The sequence below is a fragment of the Schistocerca gregaria genome, chromosome 1, assembly GCF_023897955.1.
Source record: "Schistocerca gregaria isolate iqSchGreg1 chromosome 1, iqSchGreg1.2, whole genome shotgun sequence".
NCBI lineage: Eukaryota > Metazoa > Arthropoda > Insecta > Orthoptera > Acrididae > Schistocerca > Schistocerca gregaria.
In genome coordinates this window covers 554,300,680-554,315,874 of record NC_064920.1, presented here as the reverse complement: position 1 = coordinate 554,315,874, position 15,195 = coordinate 554,300,680, and the positions used below count along the sequence as shown (strand labels likewise).

The 15,195-nt window shown below is 39.2% G+C and overlaps 1 protein-coding gene across 3 annotated transcripts in view; it reads right to left on the bottom strand.

Moving 5' to 3' along the window:
• The window catches only part of LOC126356210 (tRNA (guanine(10)-N2)-methyltransferase homolog), a 192,223-nt gene that overhangs the window by 149,190 nt on the left and 27,838 nt on the right, over nt 1–15,195 (bottom strand). For all 3 annotated transcript variants that reach the window (XR_007565610.1, XM_050007033.1, XM_050007025.1), the window contains exons 3-4: nt 9,043–9,288; nt 2,214–2,348 (exon numbers count right to left, since the gene is read on the bottom strand). Coding sequence is in view for 2 of the 3 variants with exons in the window: in XM_050007033.1 (XP_049862990.1) it covers nt 2,214–2,348; nt 9,043–9,288 (381 nt within the window). In the remaining variant the exon portion in view is untranslated. The remainder of the gene's footprint in view (nt 1–2,213; nt 2,349–9,042; nt 9,289–15,195) is intronic.

The window sequence follows — 15,195 nt, the reverse complement described above, 5'->3', positions numbered from 1 at the left end:
GGATGTGGGGAATAGTAGCACATTTAGTGGTTTGGAGTCAGTTTTCTGAAAGGACTGGAGTTAATGTAAGGTGTATAAGCAGCAAGTTCATTGTCTCAGAGTCATAAGTAGTGGTCCTTGATGTGGGCAGTGATAAAGAGTCAAAGGACATTGTACAATTGGAAACAACTGAATGAAGCAGTGCAGCTGTTAAGATGATGACATATTTATGAGGATGGAACTTGCACTGTCTTTCTCAATACTCTTTCAACCACGGAAAATTGTTATGTACAGAAACATGTCAAACGGAGACAAAAATAAAAATACATTCTCAGAGCACTTCAGTAGAGTGCACTGTGCTCCAAATCATGAGTAGACCTCTGCCAGTTCTGTCCACTGATAAGACTTATCAACATGCCATCACGGTCATTGTGACATCATTCAAACATTCACTGTTATTGAGAGACTCAAAACATTCGAGGTATGCCTCATAGTGGTCACTCGTTTTCAAAAACATGCAACTGAGTTGGGAAAAGGAACTAAGCTGTTGCAGAAAGTGGAGTAGTTGTTCACCATGAGTACAGACCACAAAGATGTCATCTACAAATCTATACCAAGCTCAAGAGGGCTTAGCTTCTAAGTGTTGAGGAATGTCTCTTCGATGCTGCCTATGAAATCATTAGCATATGACATGATCATTTTGGTTCTCACACACATATGAACATTCTGGTTGTAGGTCTGGCCATCAAAGTAATTATGGATAAGGATAAAAGTGACTAGTGTGACAATACATGGGCATTTTGGAAGATTTTCTGGAAGGTGTTGGGGGCAGCAGTGTTCTAGGGCTGAGCACATATACAGGTAAGTTAAGTGTTGGTGTAGAGTAAGATCCCATCAATTGTGTCAAGAACGGTTTCAGGTGGGACAGGTAGGAATGGGTTTGAAGTATTCCAAAAAGTGATTAGCATCTTATGTGTTGATTGGGGAGCTCTATGTGATGGGTTGGAAGTGCTGGTCTACCAGCAATGAAACATTTTTGGTGTGGTCTTTACAATATGTTTCAATGGGATGGCCAAGATATTTGTTTTTGTGTATTTTGGATGTGAGTAGAAGGTAGAGGTGCATAGGCAGGAGGGGTAAGGAGTTCTGAGTTTTCCTGAACAGCGAAAAAGGGAACATTCTCTCCACCATATCCTTGTATTCTGTTAACTTTCTGGCTTAACCTCTATTAACCCTTTACTGTTACAGACAAGCTCTCTGCATTCTGTGCTAAGCACCACTTTGCCACTGCTATACTGCTTGCCTAATGCTGCTACCTGTGTTGAGAGACAAGTGTCATATTTCATAAACAGTTCAAAATGTCAAAAAGAAGATTTTTGCAAATATTAGTATGGAAAGACGCTTTCTCCATCATCTTCGCCTTCTCTCTTCCTCACAAAACTGGGTCTCATCAACCATTTCCAGTCTTCCTCAAACAATACCTCTTTTCTCCTTATGAAAGGAACATACAAGAACCAACAGCTAGGAAGAGCATTTTCTACTTTTAAATTTATTGGCCATACTAGAAATGTCACCTCTTAAAGATAAGTACTAACTTGCCATTCTGCCTCTAGTATTCTGCAACTGAAATTGCTGTTAAATACAGTGCCTATTAATACACAGATGTGTTTCTAAAAATTACATTTTGATCATAATACACTCATTTACAGTGAGTTTCTGATGCATATGGTATCATAAGAGTAGTAGCTGGTATCATTTAAGCCATTTGCAAAATATGGATAGAAATGTCTTCCACAATGTTCCATAGAATTGCCTTAAAAGAGCTAAAATTTGATGAGATTGTATAGGTTACAAAAGCAAAAGATCCAATTTTAATACATACATAAAAAACAGTGTCAAAAATGAACAAGAAACTCTGAAAAAGAATGTCATATGACATAGGCTGGCACTCATCCAAAAGTAAATCATAAATGCACACATGGTGATTTCAAATATATATGAGTTTTTAGATTAGATTAGATTAGATTTACTTTCATTCCAATTGATCCGTAGTGAGGAGGTCCTCCAGGATGTAAAACATGTATGAGGCAACAAACTATAATTCTTGAGTCATACCGCAACAGTATCACAGTGTGTTACCCACAATTGTTATGTCACTGGCGGGGGAAAAAACAGAGAGAAAAAAGAGCAAGAAACATAATTTTGATGCATAACCTGAAGTAAACAAAACTCACCCAGCGTCCAAAGAAAAGGTCATATGGCTTTTCAGGAATTCTGTTAGAATCCTGTCCATAGTATTCAATATACTGCAACACAACATCAGGATTCTTCAATCTGACAGGACCCTTTAATGGTAAGTAACTGAATGACTGAAACAAAATGAAATAAAAGACCAATATATGAATATCTTTTAGTTAATCACAATTTCAAATTTTATCATGGAAGACATGACTGAGCAGTTTGAGGCAAGTGGCCTATGAAAACAGAAACTGCCTTTCCAGTTATGAAATCAATTAAATATTTGCACAGAGCCTCTTAGCCCACAATTTCTCAAAACAAATATGCATACAAATGCTATTACAGGCTGTTAAGTAAATGCATTTCTTTAGAACACCAAATGTAAATTTTATGAAAGACATAATAATAGAAAAATCAAAATTATTTTCTAATAAAATTTTCCCAAGTAATTCCAAAATATAGATTGGAGCAGCAAAATTGTTTGCTTCACTCTCTTGCCATAACTCTTAGAATAAAGTAAAATGTTGGATTAATGAATGGATGCGGAGCAGCGGGAGGAATCCCCTTCATCAATTTCCAGGTCAATTTAAAACCACTCACATATCCATGCCAACATTAAATTTAGGGTGGTACTGGCAGAGAGGGTGTAGGGAGGTGGGACAAAGAGGACTATGGAGGTATAGGGGGACACAAGAAAGGGAGACAGTTGGCTCTCACCAGCAGAAGCAAACTGTAGATGGGAGGGAAGGTTGGTGGGTGAGAGAGAAGGTTGGAGGGAGGATTAGTTGCTGAGAACTGGAGTACAATCCAGAGCAAGATGGGAATGGATGGAAAATGAAAGATAAGAGAAAGTGAGCACAGTAGAGTGGGACAATGTTAACACGGTGGAAAGGGAATAGACCGGGATGTAAACTGGCAAAGGTTTTATGCTAGAACCTTCAGAAAAGAAATATGTGCAACAGAGACAGTTTCCATCTACTCAGTTGAAAACAACTGGAGCAGCAAAGGGAATGGATCCAAATAACATAAGCAATGAAGCAGCTGTTAAAGTCTCCTGTTGTGTGGTGTACAGCATGTTCAGCAATCAAGTGATCAAGTTTATGATTATCCACAATTTATCGGTGACTCTTCAGTAAACAGTAGGTTACTTGCCATACTCCATAAAATATTGAACAGTAGATGCATCTCAGCTAATAGAAGATGAAGACTGCTTATAGATATGTTTATTTAACTGGTTTCACACACGGTTCTTCCTTTGACCAGATAAGAAATGCCTGTAACAGGAGTGGAACCGAAAATGATAGGTAAGTGCATGGGACGGGTCTGGGGTTATCATCATCTACAGGAGGAAGGATATGGTTAAGTTTTCTAAGGCTTGGGTGATAAGGAAAGTAATTGTCAATTGTTGGTTTCCAGTGGTGGTAAGTTTTTTGTAGCTTCAGAAGAAAGGAAGGACAGAAGGAAGATCAGAATTTAAAATCCTGTCAGTTATATTGTCATTAGAGACAAATTGGAGCAGTATGCAGAAGGAAATCAGCCATGTTCTTTTAAAATAAATGTAGGAAAGACACAGAAACATAAATCTGGATTGTCAGACGATAATCCAAACTATTGTCCTCCCAAATGAAAGTCATGAGTCATGAGAAGAAAATGATATGGTAAACAAATTTCTTAACTTGGAACCACACTGTTTGTCTGCAACATTATCAGCATATTTGGATAACTACTGCTTCTGACAGTAAATGTGGTGGAAAGGCTGCAGTGGACAGATGACAGCAGTTGGGAAAGGCAGTAACCTTGGAGGTTGGTATATTTGATATATACAGAAGTTTTCATGGACCCACCAAAGAAGTCAAGCTCGATAATTAAATAATAAGTACTAGTAACTAGCAAACAAGAATGAGCAGGGACGCGACCAGGCAAGGCTAACGGAGGTTAAATACAGTAGAATGGAGCAATGAGAAGATATGCTGGAGAACAGGTGTCCCTCTCCGGGTTAAGGGAAAGTGTTGATAGGAGGGAGGCTACAAATGACCTGTGTGGTAATAGTTGGCAATCATGTCTTTTTAAGTTATGCTGCTCAGTGCGCTCAGCAACAGAGAGAAATTGACATCTTCAAGGTGTAACACCCATCTTCCCCCTCCCCCAAGTGTTGAGCTAGTTTAGTGGGGTGTGTGGGGAGGGGGGGAGGGGTTAGAATGAGAATGGTTGTAGGCATAATAACCTTGGGTTTTGGATGGTGATCTGGGAATGGGATGCAGTTTGACAACAAAGTTGCAGAAGTTAGGAGTGTAATGGGAACTGACAGTGGCAATGTAGCGGAAATACTGAGAAGAGGTTATCTCATTTCACAGCTTGGCTTGAGAAAGTCATTAGCAAGTAGAGACAATTTCATTTCTGGGAAATATCACACTCTAGCCAAACATTTACACACTGTATCTTCTTTCTGTTTCATAATGAACTACTAAATAACATCAAAAGCTAACTCCAAGATGAAATCTATAGATAGCTTATTTACCCTCCAGCATCATATTTCCCAATAGTTTGCCACAACAAATCGTAGTTAAAGAGGCATTCTGGAAAGATATTTAATGCAGTGTATGTTAGCTTCACTACAAGCTTAATGTTTTTGGTATTTTCATTCCTAAAATTCAGTTGTTTAATGTCTTGTGAGCTCAAATTGCAGCATTTATGAGTTCAGTTGACAAAACAGAAATGTTGCCATGACATCAGGGATCTTGTGCTGTGATTGGCTGGCATGAGTGACCCCATGGTAGTTTATACCATATTATCCTTGTGTATTATGAAAATATGCATTTTACGTGAAATAGCACACACAACCACTCAGCTGCATTTTATATGCTGCTCTATTAAAACTGTGTGTATACCATTGCCTGTTTTTTGTTTTTGATTCATGTTTACATCAGGTCTGGGTGCACCAACTTCCTCCACTTCCATCCTGACCTCATGATCCAAAATTTTACCTGATAAATTGCACAATGAATTCATATTGTGTTGTTTTCAAACTCGTGGTATGCTGCTGTTAATTGCAAAAAAGAAAAACTTACTGAACTCATGCATAATACAGTCAGAAAAAGGAAGTTGCTAGTAATCAAACAATGGAAAATCCAGGATAGAATATAACAATGTTGTGAAAAAGAAATTTCCTACTCACCATGTATTGGAGATGCTGACTCGCAGATAGGCACAACAAAAAGACTGACACACATGTAGCTTTCGGCCAGTAAGGCATTTGTCAGAATTAGATGGCCAACACACATGAACACACTCACGCAAACACAGCTCACACACACATGTCTGCAGTCACACACAGCTGTGGCCACACTGTGAGCAGCAGCACTGGTGCATGATGAGAGTGGCGACTGGGTGGGGATAGGGAGGAGGCTGGGATGGGGAGGGGGAGGGATAGTAGGGCAGATGTTGCCGACACTGACATGCTGTTGGAGAGTGTGGAGGAATGAAGCGGAAAGAGAGTATGGCAGCTATGTGCAGTTGGGAGGTTAGATAGAGGAAGCAGAGAGAGGGGGGGAGATAATGGTAAAGGAGAGAAGTAAAAAGACTGGGTGCAATAATGGAGGAATGGGAGCTGTATAGTGCTGGAATGGGAACAGAGAAGGGGCTGGATGGGAGAGGACAATGATTAATGAAGGTTGAAGCTACAAGGGTTACGGGAACATAGGATATATTGCAGGGAAAGTTTCCACCTGCGCAATTCAGAAAAGCTGGTGTTATAGGATCCATGTGGCACAGGCTGTGAAGCAGTCATTGAAATGAAGAATGTCATTGTTTGGCAGTGTGCACATCAACATGGTGGTCCACTTGTCTCTAGGCCACAGTTTGTTGGTGGCCATTCATGCAGACAGAAGTTTGTAGGTTGTCATGCCCACATAGAATGCAGCACAGTGGTTGCAGTTTAGCTTGTAGTTCACATGACTGGTTTCACAGGTAGCCCTGCCTTTGATGGGATGGGTGATGTTTGTGACTAGACTGGAGTAGGTGGTGGGAGAATGTATAGGACAGGTCTTGTATTTCAGGTGTATGAGCCATGAGGTAAGGGGTTGAGAGCAGGGGTTGTGTAGGGATGGATGAATATATTGTGGTGGTTCGGTGGACGGCAGAACACCACAGTGGGTAGGGGTGGGAAGGATAGTGGGCAGGACATTTCTCGTTTCATGGACCATCTAGAGGAATCGTTCATCATCACCCAGAATCCTAAATCCCTCACGTGGTTCAGATTCACTGATTACATCTTTGTGATTTAGATCGAGGGTGAGGACACCCTATCCATATTCCTCCAGACCCTTAACAACTTCTCCTCTATTTACTTCACCTGATCCTACTCAACCCAACAAGCCACCTTCCTAGATGATGACCTCCACCTCAAAGATGGCTACATCAGTACGTCTGCCCATATCAAACCTACTAACCACCAACAATACCTCCACTTCAATAGCTACCTCCCATTCCATACTAAGAAGACCCTTCCATACAACTTATCCACACATGGTCGCCACATCTGCAGTGATGAGTGGTCCCTCTCGAAATATACTGGGGGTCTCACTGAAGCCTTCACAAACCACGATTATCCTCCCAACCTTGTACAAAAACAAATCTCGCATGCCTTACCTTTCCAATCTCCCACCACCTCACAAAGTACCACTGTCAGGCCACAGAGGAGCATTCCCTTTGTAACTCAGTACCACCTAGGACTGGAGCAACTGAATTACTTTCTCCACCAGGGTTTTGGCTACCTCTCATCATACCCTGAAATGAGAAATGTCATGCCCACTATCCTTCCCATCCTTTCCACAGTGGTATTCTGCCATCCACTGAACCTACACAATATACTTGTCCATCCCTATACAACCCCTGCTCCCAACCCCTTACCTTATGACTCATACCCCTGTAATAGACCTAGATGCCAGGCCCGTCCCATACATCCTCCCACTACCACCTACTCAATCTAGTCACATACATCACCTATCCCATCAAAGGCATGGCTACTTACGAAACCAGTCATGAGAGCTACAAGCTAGGCTGTAACCACCGTGGTGCATTCTATGTGGGAATGACAACCTGTCAGCATGAATGGCTGCCGACAAACTGTGGCCTAGAGACAAGTGGACCACCATGTTGCTGTGCACGTTGCCCAAACAATGACATTCTTCATTTCAATGACTGCTTCACAGCCTGTGCCACATGGATCCTCTAACATCAGCTTTTCTGAATTGCGCAGGTGGAAACTTTCCCTGCAATATATCCTATGTTCCAGAAACCCTCGTAGCTTCAACCTTCGTTAGTCATTGTCCTCTCCCATCCAGCCCCTTCTCTGTTCCCATTACAGCACTATACAGCTCCCATTCCTCCATTACTGCACCCAGTCTTTTTACTCCTCTCCTTTTCCATGATCTACCCTCCCCCCCCCCCCCCCACCCTCCCACTCCCCACCTCTCTGCTCCCTCCGTCTAATCTGCCAACTGCACACCGCTGCCCTACCCTCTTTCCACCTCATCCCTCTGCACTCCCCAACAGCATGTCACTGTCCGCCACCATGCCTACCCCACTATCCCTTCCCCTCCACACTCCAGCTTTCTCCCTAGCCCCACCCAGTCGCCACTCCCACCACGCACCAGTGCTGCTACTCATAGTGTGGCCTCAGCTGCGTGAGACTGAAGTCGTGTGTGAGAGTTGCATTTGCGTCAGTGTGTATGTATGTGTTTGCTGTCTAACTCTGACAAATGTCTTACTGGCCAAAAGGTATATTTGTGACAGTCTTTCTGTTGTGCCTATCTGTGACCCAGCATCTCCATTATATGGTGAGTAACAACTTCCCGTTTTACAATGCAAGTTATCTGCAAATGCAGACAGCAGGCAAGGAAACTAAAATAATAACAGATATTTCACCCACGGGTTATATTTTGCATGCTTTTTCCTTAAATCATTCGTAAAATTCTCACTAAGTGGCGATACTTACGTTCCATACACTAGTGAACTATAGCTGTACATTTACAAACTTATTCCAACAGTTCATGGCAGAAAGAAAAACACTGTCTACGACACTACCAAAACAATAATACTAAATGTCAATTAATGACACATCAAAGCATAATAGAGATACACCGAGACAGCAATTCAATAACGAAGTTCCACCAACTCCGCTCACACCCTTTTGATGTAAGTAGTGGAATGTGAAAATCGCGTGCATATTGGTAGGATACCCTTAGGATGAAACACCAGAGACTTTGGGATGCCCATAAGAGCTGAATTTAAAGGAATCTGTGTCCCCAAACTGCTGCTACTTAAGAGCTAAGTCGCATTTCAAGGTGCTGCCTTAAGACTAGCTACTACCTGTTCGAAAAACATCACTTGGAATCACACATCAACAATTTCAAAAATGCACACCTGCATTATTCAAATCCACGCAGGAAATTCTGTAATACGTTACTGAGAAATTTATTTTAATATATATTTTGGGGCAGCTCTGCATCAGAGCCTTTAATTATGAGCTGCACCTGGGTTTTGTTCACAGCCAGATTTTGAAGAAATTGCCTGTTATTAACTGCAACACATCTGGGATACAGCAAATGATCTACAAATTCATACATGCGTCATGAAAACAATTTAAAAAAGTGCAATAAAATATTTAGTTCATTCGAGAATTTTAATCAGTTTTCTTTATGAATGAAAGAAATAAATTGAAATAATTGTGAAGTATAGCCATTTTTTGTCTTCTAAATTTACTACCTTCTAGCTGAGATACCAAATACTTCATTTTCTACATTTTGAAACAGATTTAAAACATGCCTCAATTTTAGAGACTTTTTCTTCCTGAGTTTGACTATTGCAGAAGGTTTCCACTTTGATCTTGAATGAGAGGTTATCTTGGAGAAATGGTTTCATCCTTTCATGTGGGTATGACTTCAGATTCCTGTGCAACTCTTCATCTGTTTTAGCACGTGCCCACAATTCCAAACACCATCTGAGAGCCACAGATCTCGAAGCTATTTGAAGAGCTGCCTCTTCATCATGCAAATCAATTATGCAGTATGGCTGCAACAAAGATACACATAACATTTTAAAAAATGGAGGGGTTCAGAATAGGATCAGAACACACAAAGGTTGACAGACAATAATACAAACTAACCTGAAATATATTAATAAAGGATTAAGTGCAATCTACACATTATAAGACAATGAAGGTTTATTGTGTCAAACATTGATAGGGAGATATCTTCATGGTAAGAACTCATCTTATAATGATGATATAGTCAACAAACATAAAGGATACTTTCAATCTCTGGAAAAACATGGAAGATAATTTTAAATTTTAGCTGTAATCTAATACATATTCTGTGATTTTGTGGAAGATGAATTTTGTAATTGATCAACATTATGATGAGTGGCTTGATGCACTTGTGAACTACTTCCTATTCTGTACTAGTCTCATCATGTCTACATACCAGTTTCATAAAATTACCTCACGATCTGTGATAATCATTATAGCATTTGCTGTCACTGTAATTTTTTGCCACAATTGCTTCTCCCAGTATCATAGTATCAAGCTGTGGATGCCTTCTCAACTATGTGATGAATTGCCATGAAACATGATTTGGATTCCACATTAAGCTGTGGGTCCCCTTTGCCTGGTTGGATAACTAGAGTAGATTAGGGGCATGAAAGTTAATAAAGAGGCATCAAACTGAAAGACTTGCACCTGGCCACTGAACCACGTGAAATTATTATTATTTGCTTCAAACATTATTATGTGCTTTGGCTTTCCAGAATTCTTTTGCATGTTTCACACTGTCTCCTCCAACCTTGCTATGTCTTCAATTATTTGTTGGATATTCTATAGAAAACCAAGTAATAACTTACCTTATCAGCATATTTTATTTTAAGTGTCCTTCCACAATATCAAATCTCAAGTGCTTTGATTCTCTTCTTGTCTGGTTTTCACCCACTTGTGATTTACTACTTTATAGTGCTGTGCTCCAGGCATACATTCCCAGAAATTTCTCTTTGGTAGTAATACTTTTCTTTTTACAAGTTATGTCATCTTTACCCATGTTAGTCAACTTCTTATATACTTCTCAGTTTATCCATCATGTGTTAGTTTACTTCTGAGTTAGTAGAATCCCTTCACTATACATACTGCATAGCCCTCAATTTTGATATTTAGTTTATCGCTACTCTCATTTCTGTTATCCCTGGTTAATTTCATTTTCTTTGTCTTGGTTAATTTCATTTTCTTTGTCTTTGTCAAAATCCATATTCTATGCTCATCTATCATTGACATACTTTTAATCTGAATTTAATCTCAGCCTCAAACCTTTATTTTATCTACCTCACTGCTTCTTTGATGCAAATGTTGTACAGTACATCCTTTTTAAGCTGAGTACTTAACTTCTTATCTTCCATTCTTCTTATTGTTCTCTATTATTTCTTGTCCATATTACATATTATCCATCTTTAACTACAGCACATATCATTTTTTCTGAGAATTTCAAACATCCTATACTATTTTACATTGTTAAACACTTGCCTAGGTCGACAAATCCCATGAATGTTGTGATGTAACATATCACTCACATACAATGAGGTGTAGCTCTGTGTCTACCTAGCAGACAAAGGATAGTTGCAATAGTTAAACCCTATAGTGAAGTAGTGGTTAAAATAAGAAAGCTGTTTGTGGGTTTTTGTTATCTGTTTTGCTAGTGAGGCACATACAAATGGACGCTTTGCGTCTTCAAGATGGGACAGAGATTGCAGTACTATCACAAGTTGTGGTACCTGTGTGGGCTTTGTGTACCCTCTGTGAGTGGAAATCCCAATTGTAGTAACGTGGTCCACCACAAACTAAAAGCATGTAACAATGTGGCATGACATCATGGCAAGATATTAGAAATCAATTAACATGATTTGATTCATTCCAATGTTAGTCTCCTATGTATGAACTTGATATGAATACAAGAAATGTTCCCTATGGTGTAGTGTCTGAGATACAATAAGTATTGTACATTGTGATAGAATATACAAATATACTTACAGAGGAAATGCTTTGTATTCATTTGTAGAAAACTGAAAATTTATTGAAGTGTATTCGATTTCAGAATATGGACAACTGCAACAGAAATAAGGTTCATCTCTGCTGCACTGGTGTGGTCTGAAGAGAAATTTATTTTTAGGTGCAGACATTCAGAGCAAAGAGAAGACAACAAATTTGCATCTAAAAATACAAATATTTAAAGGAGAACTCTGCGAAGTATCTTCATTTTTCTTAAGCCTTGCCTGTGTTATCAAGTGCATCATCATCTAAATGATTCTCAATTTTCCATTCTTCTGTACAACAATCTCATCAACAACTTTGATCTATGAGCTGGTAAGATGATCAATGGTAGTTCACACATTTATCTGCCTTTGCTACCTTTGGGATTGTGTAAATTATATTCTTCTGAATGTCTGATGTTATGTTACCAATCTCAATTATACTACACACTAGTTTGAATAGTCATTGAATTGTAGCTTCTCTCAATGATTTTAGAAACTTCGAAGAAATGTTATCTATCCTTGATGCAATGTTTGTTCACAAGTCTTCCAAAGCTCCGTAAAACAAGTCTTCCAAAGCTCCGTAAAACAAGTCTTCCAAAGCTCTGTAAAACTTTGACCTGAATATTTGATCCCTTATGTCTTTCAAATCAATGCTGTTCTCCATTTAATAGTGGAATTCCTTTTGCACTCCTAATGTTGACACCTTGTCTTTTAATGTCACTGAAAGTTATTTTGACTTTCCTATATCTTCTGATGACTATTTGCTTTTCAATTTTTTCACATTTTTCCTGTAGCTATTTTGCTTTCATTCCTAAGTCAATTATACTGCTGCACACTTTTGTTTTCCTGAACAATCAACTGAAGTATTTCTCCTGTTTGCAAAGGTTTCTTTGCAGTTATCTTCCTTGTGCCTGTATTTGTCAGTCCAACCTCTGCGATGGCCTGTTTTAGGTATTTTAACTCCTACTCTTTTGAACTAATTGCTTTAGTATTCATTACCACCATTATCTACGGACTCAGAACACTTCAAATGCACATCATCATCTGCTCATGGGTGTATCTTACAATCTAGTATCTGATTTTATAACCAGGTGGTGTTTTCCTGTGTCTCAATGTCTTTTCAGAGTATATTGTATTTCCTCCTCTTGTGATTCTTGAACAATGTTTTTCCTATCACCGACTGAAATTTATTGCTGAGGTCTAGGAGAGACAATTTCTTTAGGAATCTCTACCCCCTCCTCATTCTTACTACCAAATGCATATTATTCCCTAACTTTATCTTCTGTTCCTTCCCCTTCTGTAACATTCAATATTTCAATCCCCCATGAGAATCAGATTTTCGTCTCTGTTTAGTGAGTTACATATTCAGTTCCCTGTACCTCTTCATCTTCACCTTGTGACAGCTGTGCACACCTAAAGTATGAGGGCATGCTATGCTGAAAAGTAACGGCTCCAAAAAATATAGTGTGAAAACTTTTAAATCTTTTAAAAAATGAATGTTACTAACATTCTACATCTTTATTCTCCACGTCTACAAAATGCAGCCATCTGTTAACAATAATTGCCTCTGTTGTGGTTCTAGAAAATAAATTTTTTGGATCTTATAGCTTTTTAACAAGTTTAGATGTGCAGTCTGATGTTTTCAAACTGTGTTTGTATCTGGCAGTGTGTGTGAAAATCTAGCAGCATACTACAGATCACCATTATCATCTTTGAATTTTAAAAATCTCTTATGTTTTGTATTTAGCTGTTTTCATGTGGTCTTCAGTATCACTCTTTCCTTTATGTTCAACAGAAAATTCTCCAATAAAGAGTGTGCAAAAATATGTTCACTGCTTCTGTCATTACACAATTTCAAAAATTTGTATTCCTGCTGCAGATTCAAGTTAAACATATGCTTTGTTTTGCCCATGGCTAAACAGTGAAACAAAAAACCAAAAGGGATAAAATGATCAAAAATATGTAAAATAGTTACTTCAATAGTTACTTCACACAGGAAAACAATATAAACACATTTCCCCTGTTGTGTTTGAAATTGACTAATAGTAAGTGATAAGTGGCAGAACTGGTAGCCATGTACCTCCCCATCGCCTCATCATTTGCTCTGAGGTCAGTTGACAGAAGAGGCAAGGCCATAAGAGAATGTTTGAAAACAGTGTCATTCACAGTGGTCTATGATTTAAAATAAAATCCTTGCCACTCATAAAATTCTCAAACCCCATACAGCACTAAAAAACCAGGACTGTCCAGGCTAATCCTGGACTTATGACAAACCCAACTGGACACAACCTACAAAACTGGTTTAAGTGATAGGTAAGTTTGAAAATTATTCACAAAACCTAATGATATACCAATCAACTGTTCATATTTTTCACAAAATTATCACAAGCCATTAAACTGAATAGTGAATTATACAAGGTTTACTTTGTCATTAATTTAAAAATCAAACAAGAAAAACAGATGCAGTCTACATATTTCAGTTGTTTCAGTGCCCAAGTTACATTCTTGTACCCAGGTTGTGGTATTATCTGTCTCTGTAGAGAGATTGCTTATCCACAATAGGTGACCGCATGCTGAAACTGCTGGAGCAGAAGGCGAAACAAGGAGGATGGCGGGGAGGAGGAGAACCAGTGCACTGGCACATGTTGCAAGTGAAAAAAAGGCATAGGAATCCCTGTGTCAACCAGGAACACTGACTAATGCTAGTTGATGGCTTAAGTTATCGTTAGGTTGTTTGAATTCTACTGACTGCTGACACTGGCCTGACTGAGTGTTGCGCTGTCGTCATGTTGTCTGTTGGGAGAAAGAAAGGCACAAAGTCTTGTTGCAGTAGTGGCACTTTGTGTCGCAGAGCAGATACTGACAATGTTAGTGCTTGTAGCAGCACGTGTACACAATACATAATGAAACTTCCTGGAAGATTAAAACTGTGTGCCGGACCAAGAGTCGCGGGCAAGTGCTCTACCATCTGAGCTAACCATGCACCACTCACGACCCATCCTCACAGCTTCAATTCTGCCAGTTCCTGCTAGATCACTTGCTCGCAAAAGGCAAAGGTCCTGAGTTTGAGTCTCGATCCGGCACACAGTTTTAATCTGCCAGGAAGTTTCATTCTCAACCTGAAGCATTTGCCAGTATTGTGGAAAAAAATCACTAACAGTTGTACAAATAAAAGTACCACAATACGACCAGAATGCTGTGCGACAGTGTGCACTGGGGAGAATATGATAATTCTTGTTCATCATTAGTTGACTTCAAATCAATTATGAGAAATCAACACATTTCCTTTTTTTTAAATATATGTTCACATACAATCTTAAAAAAATTACAAGACAGCCACTGTATCTCCCTGGGCAGTATGCCTAACTTGTGTATGTCATTATCAATGGTCATTTGCTGAAGAAGACACTTCAGAAACATGCATTATTTGCAATAAGTCACTAAGGAAAGTGTCTGACATTCCTAATGCCATGTAGTGCTTCGAGAATTTCCGTGTACATTCTAGAACCATTTGGTCTTCCTCCATCTCGAACCCACAATATTTTAAATAGAAGTTTGAGAGAGATGAATCCGACCTACTGCGCACTGCATGTTTGTGTGTGCAGGTCTAAAAACAGTCACGAGCAAAATTTGTACGAGGCGACCGAACGGTGGCCGACAAGAACCTGCTGTATTTTCCATAGAGTTTCAGTGTACGTGTAGAAAAGAACCTGTGCTATTCTTTGCTGGTTTAGTGACTGTGACGATTGTTAAGAACAAATGAAGAAATGAGATTAGACTTTTAAGTAATTCATGTGTTGGACTTGCTAGAAGCAAGACATGTTCATATTTTCTGGTGGTTATTCCAACCCTGTTGTAAATGTATCCTAATAGAGTCTAATGTTTGACAACTTGGTTGACACGCACGAG